This window comes from Dipodomys merriami, unplaced genomic scaffold (assembly GCF_024711535.1).
Source record: "Dipodomys merriami isolate MVZ:Mamm:240054 unplaced genomic scaffold, mDipMer1.0.p SCAF_7, whole genome shotgun sequence".
Taxonomy (NCBI): domain Eukaryota; kingdom Metazoa; phylum Chordata; class Mammalia; order Rodentia; family Heteromyidae; genus Dipodomys; species Dipodomys merriami.
The window spans coordinates 69,437,190-69,464,645 of NW_027206290.1; the positions used below are offsets into that span (position 1 = coordinate 69,437,190).

At 41.0% G+C, this 27,456-nt stretch overlaps 1 protein-coding gene and 1 pseudogene across 5 annotated transcripts in view; both read left to right on the forward strand.

Annotated features, from left to right (window-relative positions):
* Positions 1–316: 316 nt before the first annotated feature.
* Tpx2 (TPX2 microtubule nucleation factor) overlaps positions 317–27,456 on the forward strand; it is a 50,861-nt gene continuing 23,721 nt past the window's right edge. Inside the window, exons 1-9 of one of the 5 annotated variants that reach the window (XM_070007014.1) lie at positions 338–562; positions 3,721–3,832; positions 12,977–13,057; positions 15,335–15,506; positions 17,851–17,973; positions 20,743–20,869; positions 24,150–24,278; positions 24,911–25,033; positions 26,182–26,303. In XM_070007014.1, the coding sequence (XP_069863115.1) occupies positions 15,401–15,506; positions 17,851–17,973; positions 20,743–20,869; positions 24,150–24,278; positions 24,911–25,033; positions 26,182–26,303 (730 nt within the window). In that variant the 5' untranslated portion in view covers positions 338–562; positions 3,721–3,832; positions 12,977–13,057; positions 15,335–15,400. Of the gene's footprint in view, positions 563–3,720; positions 3,833–12,976; positions 13,058–15,334; positions 15,507–17,850; positions 17,974–20,742; positions 20,870–24,149; positions 24,279–24,910; positions 25,034–26,181; positions 26,304–27,456 lie in introns of all 5 variants that reach the window. The other 4 variants (XM_070007013.1, XM_070007016.1, XM_070007012.1 and 1 more) reach the window with 4 other exon arrangements.
* Positions 23,506–23,986, forward strand: LOC138817304 (mitochondrial import inner membrane translocase subunit TIM14 pseudogene; annotated as a pseudogene).

The following is a 27,456-nucleotide window of genomic DNA, read 5'->3' on the forward strand; positions in this document are numbered from 1 at the left end:
AATTTTAAAAAGCCGGCTTCCATCAATTCTATGGAGAAGTGCAGGATCTGAACAGACACCCAGCTTCTTAGTTGGTTCCACCTTTCCCAAATAGTTAGGAGCAGAGTGTTCTGGGCTTTGTAGTAAGGTCCGCAGGAGAGTCACTCCAATGGGTCTCCACCCCTTGAGGGCGTGAGACTACACTTCCCAGAAGTCTTCCCGGCCTGTTGTTTACTTGTCCCGCCTCCTATCTTCCTGTGACGCTATGTTCTCGGGGCCAATCAGTAGGCGGCGATTTGCAGTTCCAGGCTCTCTGATTGGTGCATTTGACTGGGCTGTCTGAGTTCAAAATTTCAACGGTACCGAGAGTCCCGCGGAGGGCTTGTGGCGCCTGGCAGTCAAAACTGTGGCAAGGTGAGGTGAGGAGAGCCGCGAGGAAGAAAAAGGGGAGCCCCCTGGGGCATTGGGGTTCCTTCTCCCTGTTTTTCGAACGGGTAGAGGTCGCTTAACCCCTAGCGCTGTCCGCGTCTCTCAGCCGGGCCTTTGAGACAGTTTCGCGCCTGGGCGCCGCCTAGATTGTGAGGTGAGAGCGGGAGCCGGGCCGCCTGGTCTGTTGGTGGTGACAGGGCTTTGTCTTGATGTCTGTCCGGGAAATAAGAGGTGCTGTCGGCTAATTAGCCACAGTTAGTTAATACGACAGTTGTTATAATCACCCTAAAGCGTGCGCTTTCTCTAACTTAGCTCCGGGCTGTTACTAACCTCCCCCCTCCCCCGTTTCCGCTGCTGGAAACCGAGGCCCAACTTTGGATAAATGGACGGCAATAGTAGATCTGCTGTTATTGTGTAAGATAGGTAAATAAATGATGTGGCCACGAAATTGATGGAGAGTTTAGATTCCACTTGGAGTTGTCTTCTAGTTGGAATTTAAAATTCATTTTACGTTATTCTTACCTGTCTAGCACTCTCCCATTGTATCGAGTCAGTAGCTATTGCTTCTCTAACTTCCTTTCTGGAAACATTTAGAGATTGGAAGGGGGAGGGAAACAGTGACCCAGGATTGATTATCCCTATCCTTGTTTTGTCTTTTTTTTTTTTAAAACTACCCTTTATTTTCTTGCACTTTCTTTTTCTTAGATTTTTTTTTTAGTTGTTCCCCTAAATCATTCCTACCTAGAATAAAAGAAGACTTTTTGGTTTGTTTGTTTTGAGGCAGCATCCCACTTTAGCCCAGGTTGAAATTCAACCATTCCCCGACCCCAGCTTCCTTAGTGCTGAGATTGCAGGACTAACGAGACCTTTGACTCTCTGATTTTGCTTTTTAAAGTTCATCTACTGATGTATTTCCTGGATTCATCCTTACCTTCTCTTCACAGCTCAGGGCCTTTCTTTGAATTTCTCCCATTAGATATTGTTTAAAAAAACTATTGAGAGAGAGGGGGCCAGGCACAAGAGAGGGAGGAAAGTATTTGCTGCCACAGTTAAGAGTATTTTTTTTCTTTCTTTTTTCCTTCCTTCTTTCTTTCTTTCTCCTTCCTTTCTTTCTTTTTTTTTGGATAGTACTGGAGTTTGAATTTAGGACCTCTTGCAAAGGTTCTATCATTTAGGCCACACCTCTAGCCCAAGAATATTCTTATGGCCTTAGTATATTATACCATCTGTCAGGCTTCCCTCCAGATCATGCTTGAGTATACTTAATTTGTTTAAGTGTATCTGTTTATGCCAATAGTATACATTTGGTATCTGTGGGAATCTGGTTCTAAGGAGACCTCCATAGAGGAAAAACTATAGAGTTCAGTACTCTAAAATTGCAGTCAGCAGATTACATGATTGTTTAAACACAACTGATGTTAACAGAGGAATGACAGCTTCTTATCAATGGAGCAGTGTAATGGGGTTGAGTTTTTTTTTGTTTTTCTAATCTCCCTTGGTGAACCACCTGTAATCAGTGTATTAAAATGATTCTTCGGTCTGGGAAAGTGGCTCAGTGGTAGAGTGCTTGCCTTGCATGCATGAAGCCCTGGGTTCGATTCCTCAGCACCACATAAGCAGAAAAAAAAGCCGGAAGTGGCGCTTTGGCTCAAGTGGTAGAGTGCTAGCCTTGAGCTGAAGAGCTGAGGGACAGCGCCCAGGCCCAGAGTTCAGGCCCCACGAGCGGACCCCCCCCCCCAAAAAAAAAAAAAAGATTCTTCACTAGTTGTCATTCTTGGTTCTGTGGCTCCCAGTTAACTTAGCTAGTTAATTGTCTTAAGGTATACTGTGTGCTCTGGTTGGTGGTAGATACTGTGGGTATACAGATGTGTAATGTATTCAAGGACTTTCTGGTATGTTTGGGGACAAGAGACTCATGGACTTTCTTGCCCAGGTTGGCTTCAAACTGTGATCCTCAGATTTCTGCCTCCTGAGTAGCTAGGGATTATAGGCATGCCAGGTTGGCTTCAAACTGTGATCCTCAGATTTCTGCCTCCTGAGTAGCTAGGGATTATAAGCATGAGCCACTGGCTCCCAGCTTTCTACATTCTATATTATGTATATTTTCAAAATGTTTCTTGTTCCCACTGTTTTTAACTTGCTAGAAAAGGAGGGTGGATATTTTTTTTGTCAGTCATGGGGCTTGAACTCAGGGCCCAGGCACAGTCACAAGGTTAGTGCTCCTACCACTTGAGCCACAGAGCTACTTTCAGTTTTCTAGTGGTTAATTGGAACTAAGAGTCTCATGGGCTTTCCCGCCTGGGCTGGCTTTGAAATGCAATCCTCAGATCTCAGCCTCTTGAATAGCTATGATTACAAGCGTGAGCCACTGACATCTGGTGAGGGTAGAGATTTAAATGTCTTTTGACAATTTTCTTTGCTATAACTACAGTTATGAAGTAGAATTAACTATAGGGTGATTAAATAGCCCAACTTACCTCTGGAGAGATCTGTATTTGAGACAGACAGAGATCAGCAGCCCAAAGTACTTTGTGAAAATGGAATAGATTGAGAGGGTTTTTGTTGTTGTTATTTGTTTGTTTGCTTGCATGGAAAAACAAATAGTAAAGAGGAAAGAAGTTAAAGGTGTAAAATTATAATAGGTTACTTTAGCAATGTAGAAAACTTAGCAATAAAAAGGTAATACATTTGTTTATACTTTAAGTGAGGGCCTGTTATTTGTGATGATGTTTGAATAGAAGTATATGCTATCACCCCTCTGTGTCAGTGTTTCTACATTGTAGGCTTTGTGTAGATTGCTTTATAGAAAGGGGGTACAAAACAAAGAGAGCAGGAAATAGCACATATACACTAAAAAGTTTAAGAAAAATGTTTTTACTGATGGAATAACAATCATTTAAGCTAAGCATGTTGGGAGATCCATGCTATTTGGCTCTCAGATGTACCTTTAGGTTTTCCTGGCTGGTGTCCCTGAGCTTTTGTGCTCAAGGCTAGCACTCTATCACTTTGAACCACTGCTCCACTTTCTGTTTTTGAGTGGTTAATTGGAGATAAGAGTCTCAGAGACTTTTCCTGCTTCCAACTATTCAGATCTCTGAGTAGCTAGGATTATAGGCGTGAGCCACCAGCACCTGACTTACCTTTAGGTTTTGAGGGTGGGTATCTTTAATCTTTATTTTAAGTTTCAAGTAGTAGACTTCCTGATAAAAATGTCAAAACAATTCATTACAAATGTAGGGAGGATAATTTTAAAAGTTCAGTAACAAGTTTTTTAAATTTGAATATTTCTCATTGCTTTTCTCTTACTTTCAGGCTCTTAATAAGTATCTGTCAGACATCAAGATTTCAGAAGAGACAGGAAAGAGTATTGTAATTTGAGTCACGGCTGTAGACAAGTGGACTGGATAAATTGATCAAAGCATAGGTAAGGCTGTGTCCATATGAGTTACATTAAAAAGAAATATGGGGTTTAAACTCTGGGCTCTGTCCCTCAGCTCTTCAGCTCAAGGCTAGTGCTCTACCACTGGAGCCACAGTGCCACTTCCGGTTTTCTGGAGATAAGAGTCTCATGGACTTTCCTGCCTGGGCTGGCTTTGAACCGTGATCTTCAGCCTCCTGAGTAACTAGGATTACAGGTGTGAGCCACCAGCACCCACCTTTTTCTTTTTAATATATAATTTTATTGTTTTTGTTAAGGTGTTATGCAAGAGGGGTTACTATTTCACAATTCAGGTTATGAATACATTTCTCTTTTGGACAGCCACCCCTTCTTTCTATTTTCTCCAGTTCCCCCTCCTGTCCCTGCCTACAAGTTTAATATATATGTGTTTGTGCTGGTCTTGGAAATGTAGAGCCTGGGCTCTGTCCCTGTTCTCCTTTTTGTTCAAGGCTAGCACTCTACTACTTGAGATTCACATCCAGCTTTTTGGGTAGTTTAGTGGAGATAAGAGTCTCATAGACTTTCCTGTCCAGGCTGGCTTCAAATTGCCATTGTTAGACCTCAGCCTCCTGATTAGCTACAATTACAGATGTGAGCAAATCAAGATAAATAAAAAAAATTCATAGTTAGAAATATTTTTCTAATCCTATCCCAGTCAATCTCTCTAGTTACTTAAAGGTAACTACTTTTATTATGTCCTTGGATTTATGTATATATGAATACATATTTATATGTCTTATATCCCAGGCTAGCCTTGAACTTGTAATCATCCTGATTCTGCTGGAGGTTATAGGCTTGTGCTACATGCTAGGCTCAAGCAGGAATGTTTTGAAGGGTATGAAATCCTCCATGACTGAGTAATTAACATTTGACAAGATTTGTAACTCCCTGCAGCTCCATGTTAACTTTCTCTCAGCTTCTTAGTATTAGAATATTAGTGTACTTTGGGATATTGCAAATATTTCTTTGTGGAAGCCATGTCATTTTTTGGCCTAGAGCGCTGTCTCTGTGCTCTTTTGCTCAAGGCTACTAGCACTCTAGGACTTTGATCCACAATCCCACTTCTGGTTTTTGAGTGGTTAATTGGAGATAAGACTCTCACAGGGGAGGGGGTAACAATTCTCATTAGGAAATGTACTCATTATTTTACTCATGTAACTGTAACTCCTCTGCACAGTATCTTTACAATAAGAAAAAATATTAAAAAAAAAACTTCATTAAAAAAGAAAAAGAATGTCACAGGGACTTTTCTGCCTGGGGTGGCTTCGAACTGCCATCCTCAGATCTCACTCTCCTAAGTAGCTAGGATTACAGGCAGGAACCATGGGTTTGCAGCTGGCCTAAGTAAGAATTTTTATAGCATCATTGATTTCTGTATGAGTTTTAGTCATTTAGGTTTATTGAGTTCTGTATATAAATTCTATGCATATATGAATGGAGTAGTTACTGAATTTGTAATCCTTTAGGAAGGGTGATATGAAACTCACTGGTTCAAAAAGAAATGATAGGAAAGTATTTGCTTGAGGTTCCTAGACAGTGATGAATTAGAACAAGTGTCCATGTGTCCTGCGATGCCTTTTGAGTGTTTGGACAGTTAGGGATTGTTACTGGACTTTAAATTAACCCAATTTTGGAAGCGTCATGGATCTGTTTCTGTAAACAGATCTGATTTCAGCATAGAGGTTAGCAAACATAAATGTGGAAACATGAAGTCCATTAAACTTCCTTCCTACTTAGATTATGACTTTGATTAACAGTTAAAATTGTATGCTGGATTATGTTACAATTTAATGACTCCTCCTAATCCCTTATATACAAGAAAAGAAAAAGGTAAATTTTTCCTTGGGTAAATGAAAATAACTTGCTTATGGTAATATAAAAGGATCTCTTACCCCTTATGAAAATAGGTGGTGTTTCTGGGGAAATGGCATTGCTAGGATGGGATTATTTAAGCTAGCTACTTCTAAATACTTGCTTAACTCATGCTTTTCTCTCTAATAAAAATAGCAAGGAATATTTCACAAACTGCATTGTAAAGTGAGCATCTACCATACCAAAGTCTTTGTTTTTCTAGATACTGCTATTCCACTATTTCAACGCTGCTTAGAATGCGCCTTCTACAGCTTTCCCCTACCCACTCTGGACTGGCACCTTTTGATTTATAGAGCTTGTCAATGCTGGTTATTTTTGGTTTGAGAGTGAAGAGAGGTTGTAGGCAATGGGAGATTAATTTCAGATGAATGTGGAAACAAGTTACATTGCTTCCTCTGCAGTCTTCCGCAGGTGTATTTTTCTCCATTTGATTCCCCTTTTTACTGTTTTCTTCCTCCAGAAAAAGCCAACATTCATTTTTAACGTGTAGAACTGTGAAGATCTGTCAGTATCCTTTTTGTATCATTTCTAGGAAGCCTTCATTGGCTGTCCTTCACTTTATTCTCTGCACTTCCTGATTTCCTTCTGTTTATGCCTATTAGAACAAGGATCACCATGTATCCTAATTGCTGTCTATATTTTCCATCCAACTATGAGTTCCTTAATGGAAGGGATTTTATAAAAATGTAAGCTTGCTAGCTTACATTGCCATTTACGGACTCCTGCTAACTCCTATGTTCAAGAAAAAAGTAGGTGTTTTCTCTGTATGCAAAATGAAAATGTGTGTGATGTTTTTTGAAAACAAGAAATGGGCATTATGATACGATAAGTGACATTTAAGAGGCAGGCTTAAAAAAAATCTTAACATATGTGATAGGCTTTTTCCTCAGGTTTCTGGTAGGATTCTTGGCCATTAATAGCTATTTTTCCACTGATACCATATCTAGTTTTGTGGGAATCTTAGCTATGAGAGATTGAGATAATTTTGAAATATGAAACTGGTTCTCTTCTCTTGCTTGGCATCTTGGCAGCTTGATTTGTTTGGGGGAATGTGGTTGACGCATGTGTTTTTTTTTCCCCTGTTGACAGAAACTCAATCTTGATTAAGGGGGTGCAGGAAGGCATCCAGTTCCCACCATGCCTAGAGATCTCTCATTTAAATAATTGCCTGTTACTTTGGCCTATAGACTTTAAATTTTGAAGCTATTAAATTCTAATATTTATTATTTTTGGCAAAACAGTGTGGTAAAACTGTCATGACCCAGCAATTACTTTTGGTTTTCTTCATGTCCATGTGCTTCAAGCTCTTATTGAAGAGGATCAGAGTTCTCAATGGATACATTTTTATTTGTTCCCATTTTGGGCTGGGAAGCAGTATGATGTCCTGAATTGGCTATACTAGACCAGATATTGCTCAAAAGAAGTGTTTAGAGGTCATGTTAGGAAAAAATAAGTTTGGTTTTAAATTTTTGAGTAAAGATTAGATGTATTTGGGTTTAGGTCTTTTTCCATCTATCCTTCTGTTATCAAATGCAGTCTTAGCTCTTAGAGGACAGTTCTTCTGATGCTTGAAACCTGCTTTATGGTCTTTTTTTTTTGTTGGTGCCGGTCCTGGGACTTGACTCAGGACCTAGGCACTGTCTCTGAGCTTTTGTGCTCAGAGCTAGTATTCTGCCACCTAGGCTCCAATTCTAGTTTCTTTTTTTGGGGGGTGTAAGGTCGCTAATTGGAGATAATAATCTAATGGGTTTTCCTGCCTGGGCTGACTTGGAACTACAATTCTCAGATTGCAACCTCCTAAATAGCTAGAATTTCAGGTATGAGCCACCAGTGCTCAGCTCACAGTCTTTTTCACTCTAGAATACTAGAATACAGGAATAAGTTTATATACAAAAGAATATACCTAGAAAGAAGGAACTAAGGGATGTTTTGTTTAAAGGAAGATTCAGCTCAGTGCTTTCTCAATATCATTAGAGAAAGTTCCTAATTTACCAATGTGTGTGTGTGTTTTCTGAAGTCTCCCTGAAGTAGCCCAGGCTGACTTCCATCCTCCTGGCTCAGCCTCTGGAGTACTAAGATTATATGACTACATCTAGCTCCAAAGTTTTCTTAATGACCAACTTGTCAGCACTGCTTAGAGTAGAATTTATATGCATTTGTCTTAACAGGTTAGTGTGTTTGAAGGTTGTAACCAATAAAACAGTTCTGTTTATTATTTTTTTTTTGTGAGTCATGGGGATTGAATTCAGGGCCTGCGCACTATACCTGCGCTTCTTTTGCTCAAGGCTAATACAGCGTCACTTCCGGCCTTTTCTGCATATGTGGTACAGAGAAATGGAACATAAGTCTTCATGCATATGAGGCCAGCACTCTACAACTAAGCCATATTCCCAGACCTCAATAATACATTTCTGAAGGAATACTTATAGGAAAAGGCCTGCATATCAGAGTCTAGGTTTTGGTTTTTTTTTTAACCTTGTCTTTAGAACTGTCTGTTGCTACCCACTAGTTGGTGATTTTGGAGTAGTACTTCTCTAACCCTGTTTCCTTATGGCAAAGTTATGATGGTAGTGTCTTATTGTTATTGTGGCTTAAATAAGGTGATTTATATAAACTATCTGGTAAGATAGTTGGCTTCAATAGACAATATTTGTTATTATTTGAAATGGTTTTGATTCTGGCACTATGACAGGTTACTATTTAAATTTCTAGCTGGGCACTAGAGCTTATGCTCGTAATCCTAGCTATTCAAGAGGCTCAGATCTGGGCTGGGAAGATGGCTCAGTGGTAGAGCGCTTGCCTCGCATGCATGAGGCTCTGAGTTCAATTCCTCAACACCACATAAGCAGAAAAGGCCAAAAGTGGCGCTGTGGCTCAAGTAGTAGAGCGCTAGCCTTGAGCTGAGAGTTGAGGGACAGTGCCCAGGCCCAGAGTTCAGGCCCCACAACCCACTGAAAAAAAAAAAAAAGAGGCTAAGATCTGAGGATTGTGGTTTAAAGCCAGCCTGGGCAGAAAAGTCCCTGTGAGACTTTTTTTTTTTGGTCGGTCGTGGGGCTTGAACTCTGGGCCTGAGCACTGTCTCACAGCTCTTCAGCTCAAGACTAGTGCTCTACCCCTTGAGCTACAGTGCCACTTCCGGTTTTCTGGTGGTTTATTGGAGATAAGAGTTTCACGGACTTTCCTGCCCGGGCTGGCTTTGAACCTCCATCCTCAGATCTCAGCCTCCTGAGTAGCTAGGATTATAGGCGTGAGCCATCGGCGCCCGGCCCCTGTGAGATTCTTTTTTTTTTTTGGGTCCGGTCGTGGGGCCTGAACTCTGGGCCTGGGTGCTGTCCCTCAGCTCTTCAGCTCAAGGCTAGCGCTCTACCACTTGAGCCACAGCGCCACTTCTGGCTTTTTTCTTTTTGCTTATGTGGTGCTGAGGAATCGAACCCAGGGCCTCATGCATGCAAGGCAAGCACTCTACCACTGAGCCATCTTCCCAGCCTCCCTGTGAGACTCTTTTTTTTTTTTTTTTTGGTCCGGTTGTGGGGCTTGAACTCTGGGCCTGGGCGCTGTCCCTCAGCTCTTCAGCTCAAGGTTAGCGCTCTACCACTTGAGCCACAGCGCCACTTCCGGCTTTTTTCTTTTTTCTTATGTGGTGCTGAGGAATCGAACCCAGGGCCTCAGGCATGCAAGGCAAGCGCTCTACCACTGAGCCAACTTCCCAGCCCCCCTATGAGACTCTTATCTCCAATGAAGTATTCAGAAAAAAAGCCAGAAGTGGAGCTGTGGCTCAAAGTGGTAGAGCGCTAGCCTTGAACACAAAGAGGCTCAGCAACAGTGCCCTGGCCCTGAGTTCAAGCCCCCAGGACTGGAAAAAAAAAAGTTTTCTACTTTTCACTTAGTAGAGAAGGGCTAGTTTACCTAGCATGTATGAGACACTGGATTTAAACCTCAGTGCTGCAAAAATAAGGAAGGAAGGGAGAGAGGGAGGAAGAGGGGAGAGGAGAGGAGAGGAAAGGAGAGAAGAATAGAACCTTTAGTGCCTATGCAGGTTCCAATCTGGTCATAACTGTATGACCATGAGCAAGTAGTAGATCTCTAGTCCTTGTTTTCCTCATCTGTAAAATGAAGGTTATAATTGTACTAATGTGACAAGATTATCATGATGATTTAGTGAATTTATACAGCTAAAACACTGCTAACAGTGTCTGGCATTTCCTAATTATTCAGTATCTAATAGCTATTCTTATTTTAAGCTTTTTGGAGACAAGGCTGTTCTGGAACTCATGTAGCTGGAGCTGACAAACTTCTGATTTTCTTGCTTCAGCTTCTAAAGGGACTCGTATTATAGACATGTATAACACCTGCCATTATTTTCCTGTTTTTCAATTATACAAACCTTTTTCTTAGATCTGTGTTCATGAGTTATTTATGTTCAGTATTGATATATCAGAATGAACCTCTGAATATCCTGGTGATCTACTGTAATTCCAGCTTTTGGGAGGTTGAGACAGGACTAAGAATTTGAGGCTGGTCTGGGCTATGTAGTGAGATTTGGGCTACATAGCTTCATGACAGCTGGGCTACACAGTAAGGCCCTGTCACAGAAAAACCAAAGAAGCTGGGTGTGATACCTTGTCTATAATCCTAGCTATTTGAGACTGAGATCTGGAGGTTCACAGTTCAAGGCCAGCCTGGGCATAAAGATTCTGTCTCAACCAACTAATAATAGCTAGATGTAGTGGTGTATGCTGTTATTCCACTATTTGGGAAACCTAAGTAGCAGGTTTGCAGTCCATGCCAGCCTGGGCATAAATGTGAGACTATTAGAAAAATAATGAAAGCTGAAATGGGTAGGTGAGTGTCTTAAGTGGCAGAGTGCCTGTCTAGCAAGCACAAGTCCCTTAGTTTAGTCCCTGTATTTTCTGCCCCCAAAAAGTATATTAGAAAAATATGAAGTGCTGGGTGATGGTTGCTTATACCTGTCATCCTAGATACTCAAGAGACTCTGAGGATCCAGGTTGGAAACTAGCCTGGGCAGGAAAGTCCATGAGACTAATCTCCAATTAACTACCAAAAAACCAGAAATAGAACTGTGGTTCAAGTGGTAGAGCACCAGCCTTCAGCAAAAAAATCTCAGGAACAGCATTCAGGCCCCAGTAGTAGCACACTTGTGCACACGCGCACACACATACACACAAAGCAAAAACGTGTGGTGCCATTGGATAATATCTGTAATTGTAGCTACTTAGGAGATCCAGAGGTAAAGCCAGCCAGGATAGAGAAAACAGCTGGAGGACTGGATCAAATAATAAAAGTGCAAGCAGAACAAATATGAAGTACTGAGTTTAAGGCTCAGTATCACCAAAAAGGATTAAAAAAAAAAAAAAGGCAAAGAAAGCTGTGAGGGATTAATCCCGACCCTCTCCCCCAAGTCAGGCATGGGGCTTGAACTCTGGGCCTGGGCACTGTCCTTCAGCTCTTCGGCTTAAGGCTAGTGCTCTACCACTTGAGCCACAGCTCCACTTTCTGCTTTTTTTCTGTTTATGTGGTACTGAGGAATTGAACCCAGGGCCTCATGCATGGGAGGCAAGCACTCTACCACTGAGCCACCTTCCCAGCCCATCCAGAGGTTTTTTTTTTAAAGCAGCATGCTGTAAAATCATGGGTTTTAGAAGGTTGAATGTGATTGCTGACTGTTACATTCCCATCTCTTCCTTCCCCCAGTTTTGGTTGTCTTCATTACATTCTGGCCTGGGAAGTGTTCCCAGTGACCTTGGCTAGGGATTAAGATCATGGGAATCTAAGATTTTCCCATGTCTTACAGCATGTTTGTTCATAAGAACAAGGAAACTTCCTTCTTGAAGCCAGGAGATTTTAACTATTGTCAGTCACCAGGGTCTGTTGAATAGAAATGAATAGAAATGTGTTCCAAGAGAGAAAAGATATCAATAATTCAAATGGTTGCGATAAAACCTTAGGTTTTTGGTGGTGTTTTTTAACCAACTTTGTTATTATTATTATTATGTGATTTTAGAGAACCTTTTTTCTTCTTCTTCTTCTTCTTCTTTTTTTTTTTTTTTTATTGGTCCTGGAGCCTGAACTCTGGGCCTGGGCACTGTCCCTCAGCTCTTCGCTCAAGACTAACGCTTTATCACTTGAGCCACAGCGCCACTTCTGGCTTTTTCTGCTTATATGGTGCTGAGGAATTGAACCCAGGGCCTCATGCATGCAAGGCAAGCACTCTACCACTGAGCCACCTTCCCAGCCTCCTTTTTTTTCTTTTCTTTTTTGCTTTAATTCCAATCTTTAAAACTACAGAAGAGCTTGCTGCTGGTGGCTCATGCCTGTAATACTAGCTACTCAGGAATCTGAGCTCAGAGGATTACAGTTCAGAGTCAGCCTGGGCAGGAAAGTCTGTGAGATTCATCTCTAATCAGCCACCAGAAAACTGGAAGTGGCACTGTGGCTCAAGTGGTGAAGTGCTAGCCTTGACCTGAAGAGTTCAGGTACAGTGCCTATGCCCAGAGTTCAAGCCCCATGATCGACAAAAAAAAAATAAAAAAAGCAAAAGTTAGGTGTCTTCTACAATTCTTCCAAATTTTTAGAACTTCACTTTCCTGTTTTCTGGTGGTTTATTGGAGATAAGAGTCTCACAGACTTTACTGCCCGAGCTGGCTTTGAACCCTTATCCTCAGATCTCAGCCTCCTGAGTAACTAGGATATTTTGTACAAAGAATTTGAGTGAGCTGATATTGTTGATTTTTCTTTTAACTTTGTGTATTGTGCCTTTTATATGTATTATGAAATAATTTTCTTCATGAGTTATTTTTAGCCATGCTATGGATTGAACTTCTTGGGGTCTTATATTTGTTAGACAGGTTCTGTCTTCCCCAACTCAGGAATTATAAGGCAGAAATTATACTTGGCAAAAATATGTCTCACAGCCAGGCGCTGGTGGCTCACGCCTGTAATCCTAGCTACTCAGGAGGCTGAGATCTGAGGATTGCGGTTCAAAGCCAGCCTGGGCAGAAATATCTGTGAGACTCTTATCTCCAATAAACCACTCAAAAACTGGAAGTGGCGCTGTGGCTCAAGTGGTAGAGCACTGGCCTTGAGCTGAAGAGCGCAGGGACAGCACCTAGGCCCAGAGTTCAAGCCCCACGACCAACCAAAAAAAAAAAAAAAAAGTCTTGCTAGTACTATGTATAAGGGTATGTATGACGTATTCTCAAGTAAAATTCATTCTTCTTTTTTTTTTTTTTTTGGCAGTCATGGGGCCACAGTGCCGCTTCTGGCTTTTTCTGCGTATGTGGTACTGAGGAGTTGAACCCAGGGCCTTCTGCATGCAAGGCAAGCACTCTACCACTGAGCCACCTTCCCAGCCCCTAACATTCATTCTTGTCTTTAGGAACTTAAGTCGACTGGGAATGACACTTACATAGCTAACTAATATAAAATTGGATGTTAAGTACTATGTCCTGCTGGGCTCTGTGACTCATACCTGTAATTCTAGCTACTCAGGAGGTTAGGATCTAAGGATTGCAGCTGGGGGCCAGTGGCTCACGCCTTAATCCTAGCTACTCAGGTGGCTGAGATCAGAAGATGCTGGTTCAAAGCTAGCCCAGTCAAGGAAAGTCCATGAGACTCTTATCTCCAATAAACCACTAGAAAAACTGGAAGTAGAACTGTGGCTCAAGAGGTAGCGTGTACCTTGAGCAGAAGAGCTGAGGGACAGCACCTAGGCACAGAGTTCAAGCCCCACCACCAACCAAAAAAAAAAAAAAAAGATCTGAGGATTGCCTTCAAAGCAAACCCAGGCAGGAAACTCTATGAGACTTATTTTTACTAGAAAACTGAAAGTTGCTCTGTGGCCTAAAGTGGTAGACTGCTGGCCTTGAGTGAAAAAGTTCAGGGACAGGGGCTGGGAAGGTGGCTCAGTGGTAGAGTGTTTGCCTCACATGCATGAGGGCTCTGGGTTTGATTCCTTAGCACCATATAAGCAGAAAAAGCTGGAAGTGGTGCTGTGGCTCAAGAGGTAGAGTGCTAACCTTGAGCTGAAGAGCTGAGGGATAGTCCCCAGGCCCAGAGTTCAAGCCCCATGACTGAAAAAAAGAAAAAAAAAAGTTCAGGGACAGTTCAGGATAGGTCCTAAATTCAAGCCCATGTCCCACAAAAAATATAAAAACAAACAAAAAAAACTCCAAGTATTATATCAGAGATTTAAATAAAGCACTGTGGCTTTGGAGATCTAACAGTTAGGTTAAGTGAAAACTGGGAAAGACCATAGCAATTTGGATTGGGCTGTAGTGAATAAGATTTTTATTAATAAATATAAAAGGTAATGGTGTGTTTTAGAAAAAAGGTTATTCAAGGCAGAAAGAATAAGTTGAATGGAGAAGGGTTAGAAATAAAAGGATTGGCCGGGCGCTGGTGGCTCACGCCTGTAATCCTAGCTACTCAGGAGGCTGAGATCTGAGGATCGTGGTTCAAAGCCAGCCCGGGCAGGAAAGTCCGTGAGACTCCTATCTCCAATAAACCACCAGAAAACCGGAAGTGGCGCTGTAGCTCAAGTGGTAGAGCGCTCGCCTTGAGCTGAAGAGCTGAGGGACAGCGCCCAGGCCCAGAGTTCAAGCCCCACGGCCGACCAAAAAAAAAAAAAAAAAAGAAATAAAATGATTGCTTAACGGAAAATAATACTAAAATAATGTAAACACCTAACATAGTATATAACATATTGTTATATATGACCTCTGGTGGCTCACACCTATAATCCTAGCAACTCAGGAGGCTCAGATCTGAGGATTGTGGTTTGAAGCCAATCCAGGCAGGAAAGTCTGAGACATTCTTATTTTCAATAAACTACTTAGAAAAGCTGGAAGTGGTGCTGTGGCTCAAGGGCTCAAGTCGTAGAACACTAGCCTTAAGCACTAAGAGGCTTAAGGACAGCGTCCATGCCCTGAGTTCAAGCTCTAGGATTGGCAAAAAGAAAAAAAAAAAAAGGCCTCTTTCAGCCAGGTACCAATGACACCTGAGTATCCTGATTCAAAGCCAGTTCAGGCAGAAAAGTAATCTGCGAGATTCTTTTTTTTTTTTTTTTTTGTCGGCCGTGGGGCTTGAACTCTGGGCCTGGGCGCTGTCCCTCAGCTCTTCAGCTCAAGGCGAGTGCTCTACCACTTGAGCTACAGCGCCACTTCCGGTTTTCTGGTGGTTTATTGGAGATAGGAGTCTCACGGTCTCTCCTGCCCGGGCTGGCTTTGAACTCTGCGAGATTCTTATCTCCAATTAACTACCAAAAAGCTAGAAGTGGAACTGTGGCTCCAATGGTAGAATGCTAGCCTTGAATAAATAAGCTAAGGGACAATGCCCAGTGCCTGAGTTCAAGCCCCAGTATTGGCACCCTTTAGCGCCCCCCCCCCCAAAAAAAGAGAAAGTCTTTTTCTGATTCTAAACACATCCTTAACCCCAAAACAGCACAGTAACAAACCCCTTTTATGTTGATTTGACACAAAGACGCATTTTCCTGATGGTTTTCTAAATTTCAATGTGGAAGTAAAACCAAGGTAGTTGTTAGGGAATCAGTACTTTATATTTATATGCAACTAAATTTCTGAACCATTCTTTCCTCAGAAGGTGGCCTGTTAAGAAGAGTGACATAAATACTGGGGAAAACCTCTTCTGCATAAGGGTGACACAATGTCACAAATTACAACTCCTTATTCCTTTGATGCCCCCTCTGACTTCATCAATTTTACCTCTTTGGATGCTGAGGAAGATAATGAAAATGTAGACTCATGGTTTGGTAAGTGTCTTGTTTCTTTGGTTATTTGAAGTGTTAGTGACTTGGTTTGTGCAAAATTGCAGATTGCAGGTGGCTCACACCTATAACCTTAGCTACTCAAGAGGCTGAGGGCTGAGAATTGTAGTTTGAAGCAAACCTGAGCAGGAAAGCCCGAGACTTTTTTTTTTTGGGTCCCGTCGTGGAGCCTGAACTCTGGGCCTGGGTGCTGTCCCTCAGCTCTTCAGCTCAAGGCTAGCGCTCTACCACTTGAGCCACAGCGCCACTCCCGGCTTTTTTCTTTTTGCTTATATGGTGCTGAGGAATCGAACCCAGGGCCTTAGGCATGCAAAGCAAGCGCTCTACCACTGAGCCACCTTCCCAGCCCAAGAGACTTTTATCTCAAATTAGCCATCTGAAAGCCAGAAGTGGAGGTATGGCTCAAGTGGTAGAACTCTGCCCTTGAGCAGAGTTCAGGGACAGCCAGTGCCCAGGCTGAGTTCAAGCCCCAGGACCAGCACAGACAACAACAACAAAAACCTAGAATATGAGCTTCTATCTGTACCAAGACATTTTGTATTATATCAAGAAAACAAGCAACAACAGCAGTTTTAGCTTTTTTTGAGTATTTATTTTATCGGAGATAAGACTCTCACATATTTTCCTGTCTATGCTGATTTCGGACTGTGATCCTTAGAGCTCAGCCTCCTGAGACTAGGAACCATTAGTATAGCAATAATATCACGTGTTTCTTTTTTCTTTTTCTTTTTTTTTTTGGTGGTGGGGCTTGAACTCTGGGCCTGGGTGCTGTCCCTCAGCTCTTCAGCTCAAGGCTAGCACTCTACCACTTGAACCACAGTGCCACTTCTGGTTTTGTGGTGGTTTATTGGAGATAAGCGTCTCATGGATTTTCCTTGCTTGGGTGGGCTTTGAACTGAGATCCTTAGATCTCAGCCTCCCGAGTAGCTAGGATTACAGGTGTGAGCCCCTGGTGCTGACCAAGTGCAGTTCTAAAACTTCTTCCACAATTTTTCAAACTTATCTTAGTTCTAGCACATTACTTTGTAGTTTTCTCTTTTTTTGGCCCGTTCTGGAGCTTGAACTCAGGGCCTGGGCACTGTCCTTGAGCTTCTCTGTGCTCAAGGCTAGCACTTTTCCACTTGAGCCACAGTACTACTTCCAGCTTGTTTGGTTGTTTGTTTTGGTTGGTCCTGGGGCTTGAACTCTGGGCTTGGGCACTGTCCCTGCACTCTTCAGCTCAAGGTGTGCACTCTACCACTTGAGCCATAGCGCCACTTCTGATTTTCTAGTGGTTTATTGGAGATAAGAGTCTCATGGACTTTCCTGCCCAGGCTGGCTTTGAACTGTGATCCTCAGGTCTCAGCCTCCTGAATAGCTAGGATTACAGGTGTGAGCCACTGGCACCTGGCTCTGGCTTTTTTTGTGTAAATGGTACTGAGGAATCAAACCCAGGACTTCATGCATGCTAGGCAAACACTATGGATAAGCCACATTCCCAGTCCTACTTTGTAGTTTTCTTAAAATAACCACATCAGTTGGGCTGAGAATGTGCTCAGTGCTAAAGTACTTGCCTAGCATGCATGAAGCCCTGGGTTTGATTCCTTAGCACCACATAAGCAGAAAAAGCCAGAAGTGGTGCTGTGGCTTAAGTAGTAGTGTGCTAGCCTTGAGCAAAAGAAGCTCAGGGACAGTGCCCAGGCCCTGAGTTCAAGCCCCAGGACTGGCAAACAAACAAACAAACAAAAAAAATCATCAATTATTACTGGGCTAAACCATCCTCATGCTCTTTCCATGGACTGTCAGTAGAACAAAACTTTCAGTGTTTTGCTCTGACCTTTGGGCACAGAACAACCTAAGATAAAATTCCTTGAGAAAACCTAGCCTTGCTTTACTATCACATAACCCACATTCTTGTCTGATCACCCAGCTGATGAGAAGCATTATGAGTAAAAGCTGTCCCTTGTAATCCAACAGTTTCTGATGGTTACAGTTTCTTTCAAAAGGAACATGAACATGAACATGATGTGTTTGGGTGGTAAATAATGCCAGACACTGTTTGTATTGCTCTAACTGTATCAAATAAAGATAAGGGGCTATTAACAATTGAGAATCTGAACTTTTCCTTTTCTAAAGTGCATTGTTTAATGTTGCTAGTTTACTTAGTGATTTTACAGTCTATTTCTGATGTATAAGGTGCACGCATTTCTTTTGGTTGCTAGAACTTTACTCATTCTTGCTAAATGAGTTAGAAGAATGCTGAAAGGAGCTTTACTCTCCATTTTAAATGCATGGAACTGACTCCTTTTGCTTCCTTAATAATAGTTTGAATGATCTTACCTTTTCCCAGATAAGAAGGCCAATTTGGAGAACAAATTTCCTGGGAACAATGGGATAGGAGAGCTTTTTTCTGCCAAGACTTCCTTGAGAAAAACTAAACTTCAGCAAGGTAGTACCACACCTTTGAAACCAGGTAAGAAAACATTTTAGAAAAAAAATTTCTAGTTAGAAAGGTGAGAAATGTTTTAGGAGCTTGAGGATCTGTGAAAATAATATAAGTGCCATATCTGTTGGTTTCTTACTGGCTAATTCTTTTCATGATGAGGGTGTAACTAACCACATACTACATTTTTAAAAAATTGCTTCGAACTTAAGGTAATATAGAATTTTATTGCCAGATACATGATTTTTTAATGACAAAATGTAATGTAACCTAACTTAGGTCTGTCTAGGAACAAAATAGCAGGAGAAAAGAGTGTATTGCTCAATGTCATACAAGAATTCTTTGAATCATGTATCTGATTTTAAAAGATCATCGACATTTAAAGTGGCAGTTACTAAATTTACAAAATATTGTCTGTTTGGCCATAAATCCTCTTGAAAATTATTCATTAAAAATAGTTCCATTTAATTATAATTTACCTATGTATAGTGTACATTTGAGTATTTTTCACTGTATTCACTGTATTCAGAATTGTACAACTATTGCCATAATCTATTGGGAACATTTCAAAATTATTCTGAAATTGGCCTCAATCCCATCATGTCAGAGCCATATTTTCAGTGAATGTGTGTGGTTTATAGTCTGAGCTGCTAGGTAGACTTTTTCAAATAATGCCTGGGTACAGGTGATATCTATTCAGTTCAGAATCTAGAACAAGAACTTTGATATGCCTCCTCTCTCTGTCTCTCTCCCTCTCTCTCCTTTTCCCCCTCTTCCTCCTCTCTCCCCTTCATCTCCTCCCTGTCCCTCCCTCTCCCTCTCCCTCTCTCTCTGTCTCTCTGTCTCTCTGTCTCTCTGTCTCTCTCTCTCTCTCTCTCTCTCTCTCGTGTACATGTTGGGGCTTGAACTCAGTGCCTGGGTTTGTTCCTGAACTTCTTTTTGCTCAAGGCTAGCATTCTACCACTTGAGCCATAGCACCACTTACTTCTAGATTTTTTTTTTTTTTTTTGGTCAGTGGTGGGGCTTGAACTTTGGGCCTGGGCACTGTCCTTGTGTTCTTCAGCTCAAGGTGACCACTCTACCGCTTGAGCCACAGCACCACTTCCTACTTCTATATTTTTGGAGATGAAAGTCTTATGGACTTTCTTGTTTGGGCTGGCTTCAAACTGCAGTCCTCAGATATCAGCCTCCTGAGTGGCTAGGATTACAGGTATAAGCCTGTAATTGATATCCCTTTTTCTTGCACAATTAGCACTATGTGGAATATTTTATATGGCATAGATGGAATACCAGTGGCTCATGCACTGTATCTTTAGATGAAGCTCATTCAATGTGGTAAATTTTCTTTTTTTTTTATATTGAGAAAATAATTTATTGAAAAGGAGAAATTTAAAAAAATGTTTAAGTGTTATCATTAACAAGGCTCAGAATTTTTTCCATTAATGATTTAAAGAATTTTAAAAATCAAGAAATTCCCTCACAATTCCTTTAGCCTTTTTTTCTAAACTTCCACGGTAGATAATTTCTTTGGTTCAAGACTTCAATCATTAATCACAACCTACTCTAGACAGGTTCCACCACAACCTGTATAATGAAGAAACAAGATCTTTAACTGATATGTGATCTCCATTTTCTTTTCAAAGCCCACTAATTCAGGAGGGGTTTGTTTTTTTTGGGGGGGGAGGTATTGGAAATGTGATTTCATTCATTCACTTATTCCTTCATTTGGCAAGATTTAAGAGTTAGGAGGCACAGTGAAATGGTAGAAAAAAAATGTAAGTTTCATTTTTCTCAAGCCTTTTGCTCTAGTCATCAAGCGAGTGCAAAAGCTCTTCAAATGACCTAAACTGGAATATAAGGAAAATATAAATATATATGCAGGTGTATATGTTGCCTGCCAACTTTCTTTATGTTGATTTGCTGATTTTAATATATAGAATGTCACTGCTTCTCTTAGAGAAGGTGATTGAATGCTCAACTGCTCAGTCATGACAACTGGGCCCTCCCATTGCTATTCTTCATGCTTTTGTCACAAAATCAATTAACCATTTTGTCCAATAGATCTGGTTGCTTATACTTCTGTAGTGCAGATGAGAGTAGGAGAAACGGACATCTTTTGATGGCAGGGCTTTATCCCCATACCAGCTCTCCATGTTGAGGCATGATGGGCTAAAGAACCCTGAGGTTTCGAGCAGGTAGCAGAATCAGCGGATAACACTCAATGTGGTAAATTTTCTATTACAGTCTTTGTGTTCTTGAATTTAAAAGGGTTGCAATAGTATCTTATTTGCACAACCACTTTCAGTTTAAGGCTGTTTTGCATCCAGTGATCTCTATCATCAAATAGAATACTATGACTTAAAGTTTCTGTGTAAGATTTTACTGGAACTAAGGGCTTCATTGCTTAGGAAGGAAATATATGTATGTATCTATATATGATTTCAATCTAGAGTTGTTTTTTTTTTTTGTTTTTTTTTTTTTTTTGGTCAGTCATGGGCCTGAACTATGGGCCTGGGCGCTATCCCTCAGCTCTTCAGCTCAAGGCTAGCGCTCTACCACTTGAGCCACAGGGCCACTTCTGGCTTTTTCTGCTTATGTGGTGCTGAGGAATTGAACCCAGGCCTCATGCATGCAAGGCAAGCACTCTACCACTCTACCACACCACCTTCCCAGCCCCTCAATCTAGAGTTTTGTATTAAGTTTTGTATATGTATACCCACACACCCATACCCACACACATCTCCTTTTGAATTCATTTCTTTGGAATTTGAGTGCTGACTAGTTTTTGTTCTCCCACAGTTGATAACACTTACTACAAAGAGGCAGAAAAAGAAAATATTATAGAACATTCTGTACCATCAAGTGCTTGCTCTTTGTTGGAACTTGAGGGAGCCATATCAAAAAATACTCCTGCCCAGCCTCAGAGGTAAGATTGTTTTTAGGAGCTCAAAAGTTGTTAGTATAATAATGTTCAGGAAAGTATCAACTCAACAGATTGCCTTCTTGGTGTTCATGCTATATCTAAGATTCTTTTTTTTTTTTTTTTTGGTTGGTTGGTTGTGGGGTTTGAACTCTGGGCCTGTATGCTGTCCCTCAGCTCTTCAGCTCAAGGCAAGCGCTCTACCAATTGAGCCACAGAGCCACTTCTGGTTTTCTAGTGGTTTATTGGAGGTAAGAGTCTCACGGACTTTCTTGCCAGGGCTGGCTTTTAACTGTGATCCTCAAATCTCAGCCTCCTGAGTAGCTAGGATTACAGGCATGAGCCACCAGCACCGGGCTGGTAAGATTCTTTATGTTATTTCATTTAACACTTATGAATTGCAGTTCATAAGCTTAATTTATAGATAAGGGCCTATAGATATTAAGTTGCCTGCCCAAGGCAAATTCACTTCAGAACCAGAATTCAAGCATGATCTAAAGGCTTTGTTTGGATATAATTTTTATATTTTTCTCATGTAAAATGTCTCTTTTTGTTCCTCAGTATTAAGCTTTTTAATGGCAATGTTTGTGTTTTTTCCTCTTTCATCCTATTTTTTTTCCATTTATTTTATCTTTGTATTGTTTAATTTTTTTATGGTGCTGGATGGAGATTGAGACCAGGGCCTGATGTACTGAGTACAGTCTATCACTGAACTACATGCCCAGCCTGCCTTGGGTTTTATAGTCTATCTTCTTTTTTTTGTCCATTGTAGGTCTTGAACTCTAGGCCTGGGTGCTGTCCCTGGGCTTTTCAGCTTTAAGACAAGTGCTCTATCACTTGAGCCACAGGGCCACTTCTGATTTTCTGGTGGTTAATTGGAGATAAGAGTCTCCTGGGCTTTCCTGTCTGGGCTGGATTTTAACTATAATCCTCAGATCTTAGCCTCCTGAGTAGTTAGGATTACAGATGTCAGCCACTGGCACCTGGCTAGTCTATCTTCTTATATTTTTAGCAAGATCTTGCTTTTAGATCCAGTGTAATAATCGTGGCTTTTTGCTTAAAAATTTTATAGTTCATTTTTACTATTTTGTACTATAATTAATATATCACTAGCACTTTAGTAATATATTAATATAATTAATATTGGTAATATTAAGTTTATATATTTCATTATAATTACATAGATATAAAATTAATACATTTTACTTTTTGTTATTGTTCTGTTTCTACTTTATGTCTTTTAAATATTTATGTATTTCTATATGTATTAATTTATTCATGCAGGGGATGGAGCCCCATGTCTTGCATGGTAGGAAAATGAGCTATCACTGAGCTACATTTCCAACTGTTATTCAAATACTTCTTAATATTTTAGTATTTTAACTCAGCTATTGGTTAACCTTGATCCTCTTGTTCTTAGCCTCCCAGATAGTTCGGATGATTATATGTGTGAGCCACCAGTACTGGGTCTTATTTTTTCCTTTCCTTATCCTCCCCTCCTTTTTTTCCCCTTCCCTTCCCTGCTCTAACATTCCATTTTCTTTTCTTTTCCTTTCTTTTTCTATTTTTTTACAAGATTAAAGTGTGTTTAAGTGAGGTAAGCCAGGCTGTGAGAAACCAACAGCACATGTTTTCTCTCATATGCAGACGCTAGATCTAAAATACAGAGGACTGTAGGCATTCACATACAGTAAGACCAGAGGAGGATACAGAAAGGTCCAATGCTTCTGTGCCTCTGATCATATAAAATAATATTTATTGAAATGAATTTCAGGAAATGGAAACAAGAAGGTTTTTTTTTTGTTGTTGTTATTTTGTTTTGTCTTCTTGATGGGGGCACAGAAATGGACAAATGGTGAACAAATGCAGTAGTGATACTGGACACTATGTTGAAAATAATCTATAAAACTTCCTGGTGGGGGGGCTGGGAAGGTGGCTCAGTGGTAGAGTGCTTGCCTTGCATGCATGAGGCCCCGGGTTCAATTCCTCAGCACCACATAAGCAGAAAAAAGCTGGAAGTGGCGCTGTGGCTCAAGTGGTAGAGCACTAGCCTTGAGCTGAAGAGCTGAAGGACAGTGCCCAGGCCCAGAGTTCGGGCCCCACGACTGGCAAAAAAAAAAAAGAAAAAAAAAAACCAAAAAAACTTCCTGGTGGGGATGGGAGAGAAAAAAAATGGAAGAGAGCCAAGGAAGGGGTGACATTGTCCAAAAAGAAATGTACTTATTACCTGACTTATGAAATGGTAGCCCCTCTGTACATCACCTTTATAATAACAAACTATATATATTTTTAAAAGCTTGTTATGAAATTAGCTGGTATAACAAATATAATTAACAGATGGAGCTGGGAAGGTGGCTCAGTGGTAGAGCGCTTGCCTTGCATGCCTGAGGCCCTGAGTTCGATTCCTCAGCACCACATAAGCAAAAAGAAAAAAGCTGGAAGTGGCACTGTGGTTCAAGTGGTAGAGTGCTAGCCTTGAGCTGAAGAGCTGAGGGACAGCGCCCAGGCCCAGAGTTCAGGCCCCATGACCGGCCCCCCCCCAAAAAAATATTAACAGGTATACATATGCATTCAAAAACTTGGAATGTAATATATACCAAAATATCAACACTGTGAAGGCTGAGGCCTCTGGGCTGGGATGAAACGCGCTCCCGGTGGAGGCAGGGGAGCTTCACGGAGCCATGGCCAGTACAGTGGTAGCAGTTGGGCTGACCATTGCTGCTGCAGGATTTGCAGGCCATTACGTTTTACAAGCCATGAAGCATATGGAGCCTCAAGTAAAACAAGTTTTTCAAAGCCTACCAAAATCTGCCTTCAGCAGTGGCTATTACAAAAGGTGGATTTAAACCCAAAATGACAAAACAGGAAGCAGCATTAATACTAAGTGTAAGCCCTACTGCCAATAAAGGAAAGATAAGATGTGCTCATCGACAAATTATGCTCTTAAATCACCCAGACAAAGGAGGATCGCCTTACATAGCAGCCAGAATCAATGAAGCTAAAGATTTACTAGAAGGTCAAGCTAAAAAATGAAGTAAATGTATAATGAATTTTAAGTTCATATAAATTTATGAGTACTAACTTTTTATAATAAAATGCCTCAAATAAAGTTTTTAAAAATGATTCAGCACAAACAAAAAAATACTGTTAGATTTCTGAAATACAGATAATAATACTAAACTTTTTTATAGCCCTTTGTAGTTGGACCAATTTTACATTTTTAAAGAACATATCTACAGAAGATGTATTCATTATGAGATAAATTTTGTCAATTACTCTATTATAGAAGATCTACTAGACTCTCTGCTCAGAAGAATTTGGAGCAGAAGGAAAAATGCCAGATTCAAATGAAAGCAAAGAGATGTTCAACACCTGTCGTCATCAGTGAAATTCCACCTTCCAAGAAAATGAAAATGTATGTGGCCACAACTTCTTACTGTAAAGGCAGGCATCTTGTGCCTTATAGACCTATCCTGGACTTATACCTTTGAGTGAACATAGGAAAATTACAAATGAGTACATCTGCTGTATGGGGCAGAATTCATATTAAAATGAGTTTTTCCCCAGAAGCCCTTAAATTATGTCTTAGTTGTCCAGCCTGATACTTGGGCCTCCTATTTGGAAGAGAGTTTAGTGACCTAGGTAAAATATATTGTTGAACTAGGTAAAATATCTTGGGTTTGTGCTGTTATACTCCAAATTGAGGTTTTAGTAAATAGAAAGGGATGGAATAGTTATTAGCATTTAGTTAACTATCTGCTTGTAATTTGATGATGAACAACTAGAATCCCTCTGTACTTCCTGAATCACCACTGCATAGCTCCCAGTTGGACCCCTGTGGGCTTTCTCACAGTTTACTTAGTAGAGGCATTGTTGTGTATGATCTGATGAGTATCTTGGGAGTATATTATAGTAGAAGCATGCTTGTTATCCTAAAAATGAGGCTATTTAAGCTTTATGTAGTCCATTTGGGGAGGAGGGTGGTGTATGATATGCTTTAAGGAATTTGTGTATTTTTTTTTTGTTTTGTTTTGTTTTGAACTCAAGGTCTCACAATGAAAAGAAGCCAAAGGAAAATGAAGACAGTGCTCAAGGTACTTCCAAAAAGAATGGATCTTCCCCAGAGAAAGCCAAGGGCAAACATTCTTTGACTTGTGTGCCACCTCTAAGGTAAAGGACTAGAATACAAACCAGTATATTTGTATTATAATGCACCTAGAGTTTGGGAAAATGTCCTGGGCAATTAATCACAGAAAATGCTGGAAGTGGAGCTGTGGATCAAAGGTATAGTGCTAACTTTGAGCAAGAGGGCTCAAGGGATAGTGCCTAGACCCAGAGTTCAAGCCACATGACTGACAAAAAAAAAAAAAAAAGCCTGAAGCGGAGCTGTGGCTCAAGTTGTAAAGTGGTAACCTTGAGCAAAGAAAGCTCAGAGACAGTGGCTAGGCCCTAAGTTCAAGCTCCAATACTGGTAGAAGATGAAAAATCTAATCTCGTACGTGTACTAGATAATATTTTTTTTGGGTCGGGTTGTGGGGCCTGAATTCTGGGCCTGGGCACTGTCCCTCAGCTCTTCAGCTCAAGGCTAGCGCTCTACCACCTGAGTTACAGCACCACTTCCGGCTTTTTTCTTTTTGCTTATGTGGTGCTGAGGAATCCAGCCCAGGGCCTCATGCATGCAAGGCAAGCGCTCTACCACTGAGCCACCTTCCAGCCCTGGCTAGTATTTTTTGCCTTTTTTTTTTTTTTTAATGTCGGTGGTGGGGCTTAAATTCTTGGCCTGGGCACTGTCCCTCAGTTCTTCAGCTCAAGGCTAGTACTCTACCTCTTGAGCCACAGCACCTTTTCCAGTTTTCTGAGTGTTTTATTGGAGATAAGAGTCTCCTGGACTTTCCTGCCTGCAATCCTCAGATCTTAGCCTCCTGAATAGCTAGGATTACAGGTGTGAGCCACCTGTGCCCAGCAATTATTTTTTGCTTTTGATTATTATTTTATCATAGATTAAAAGCAGTCAAGGGACTGGGAATGTGGCTTAGTGGTAGAGTGCTTGCCTAGCATGCATGAAGCTCTGGCTTTGATTTCTCAGTATCTCATGAACAGAAAAACTGGAAGTGGTGCTGTGGCTCAAGTGGTAGAGTGCTCGCCTTGAGCACAGAGAGGCTCAAGGACAGTGCCCAGGCCCTGAGTTCAAGCCCCAGGATCAACAACAACAACAACAAAAACAAAAAACAAAAACAAAACAATCTATAGTTCTTGCCTATAATAACCTTTAAATTATTCTGAATCATTCAGCCCCTTTCTCCTCTTTTGCTCTTCAGGCAGAAGGTTCTAAAAAGTACTGAGGAGCAAGAGTTAGAGAAATCATTGAAAATGCAGCAGGAAGTGATGGAGATGCGGAAAAAAAATGAAGAATTTAAGAAGCTTGCTCTTGAAGGAGCAGGTCAGTTTGGCTGTGGTTGAATCTAATTTATGAGAAGTGCTTCTTAAAACCTTGGTAGTGAGTTTAGGAGTCCATAAGGGCTAAAAAAAGGCCTTCTCAGTTAGAGGGCCATATAAAAAGATTAGTTTATTTAAAAGACTGAATGAAGTTTCCATTTATACTCCAATGATTATTGGTAAAACAGTATCCGTCACTACTTATTTCTCTTTCTCTTCATTCTTTCTCTTCATATTAGAAAAAGAGGAATTAGTATTGAGGCAGAAGATAAAGTAATAGGACAGGTCAGGCTTTTTAAAAATTATTTTATTTTTGTTGTTATTGTTAGTGGTTGTGGGGCTTGAACTCAGGGCCTGCACACTGTCCCTGAGCCTCTTTGTGCTCAAGACTAGTCCTTTACCACTTAAGCCACTGTGCCACTTCCAGTTTTTGATTGGTTAATTGGAGATAAGAGTCCCACAGGGACTTTTCTGCCTAGACTGGCTTTGAACCATGAGCCTCATCTCAATTTCAGCTTCTTCTTTTTTTTGGGGGCGGGGGGGAGTCCGGACGTGGGGCCTGAACTCTGGGTCTGGGCGATGTCCCTCAGCTCTTCAGCTCAAGGCTAGCGCTCTACCACTTGAGACACAGCGCCACTTCCGGCTTTTTTTCTTTTTGCTTATGTGGTGCTGAGGAATCGAACCCAGGGCCTCAGGCATGCAAGGCAAGCGCTCTACCACTGAGCCACCTTCCCAGCCCCTCACTCTCAGCTTCTTGAGTAGGTAGGATTTATAGGCACAAGCCACCAGCATTTAGCGTTTTTTTTTTGTTTGTTTGTTTGTTGTTGTTTTGTTTTTGCTTTTTTAATGCAATAAAGCAAGGCATTTAATAGAGAAATATTGCTAAGGGAAAGAGCTGGCCTGAGGCAGGTGGCTCAATAAATCCCTTTTATCCTAAAGGCTGAGGAAAAGAGAGCTGAGGCAATTGTAGTTACCGATGAAAAGTATAATGAAAGAAGTTGTCACAATTCTGCTTTGCTCTGGGAGGCATAGAGTTGTTTTTGTTACTGGTGTAGTCAGAACTCTAAAATTCTGCTTACTCAGTTAAAAAAGCACTATGGAGATGATAGAATTTGCTTCTTAGAGAGGCTGAGTTTAGTTTTCTTTTTTTATGTCAG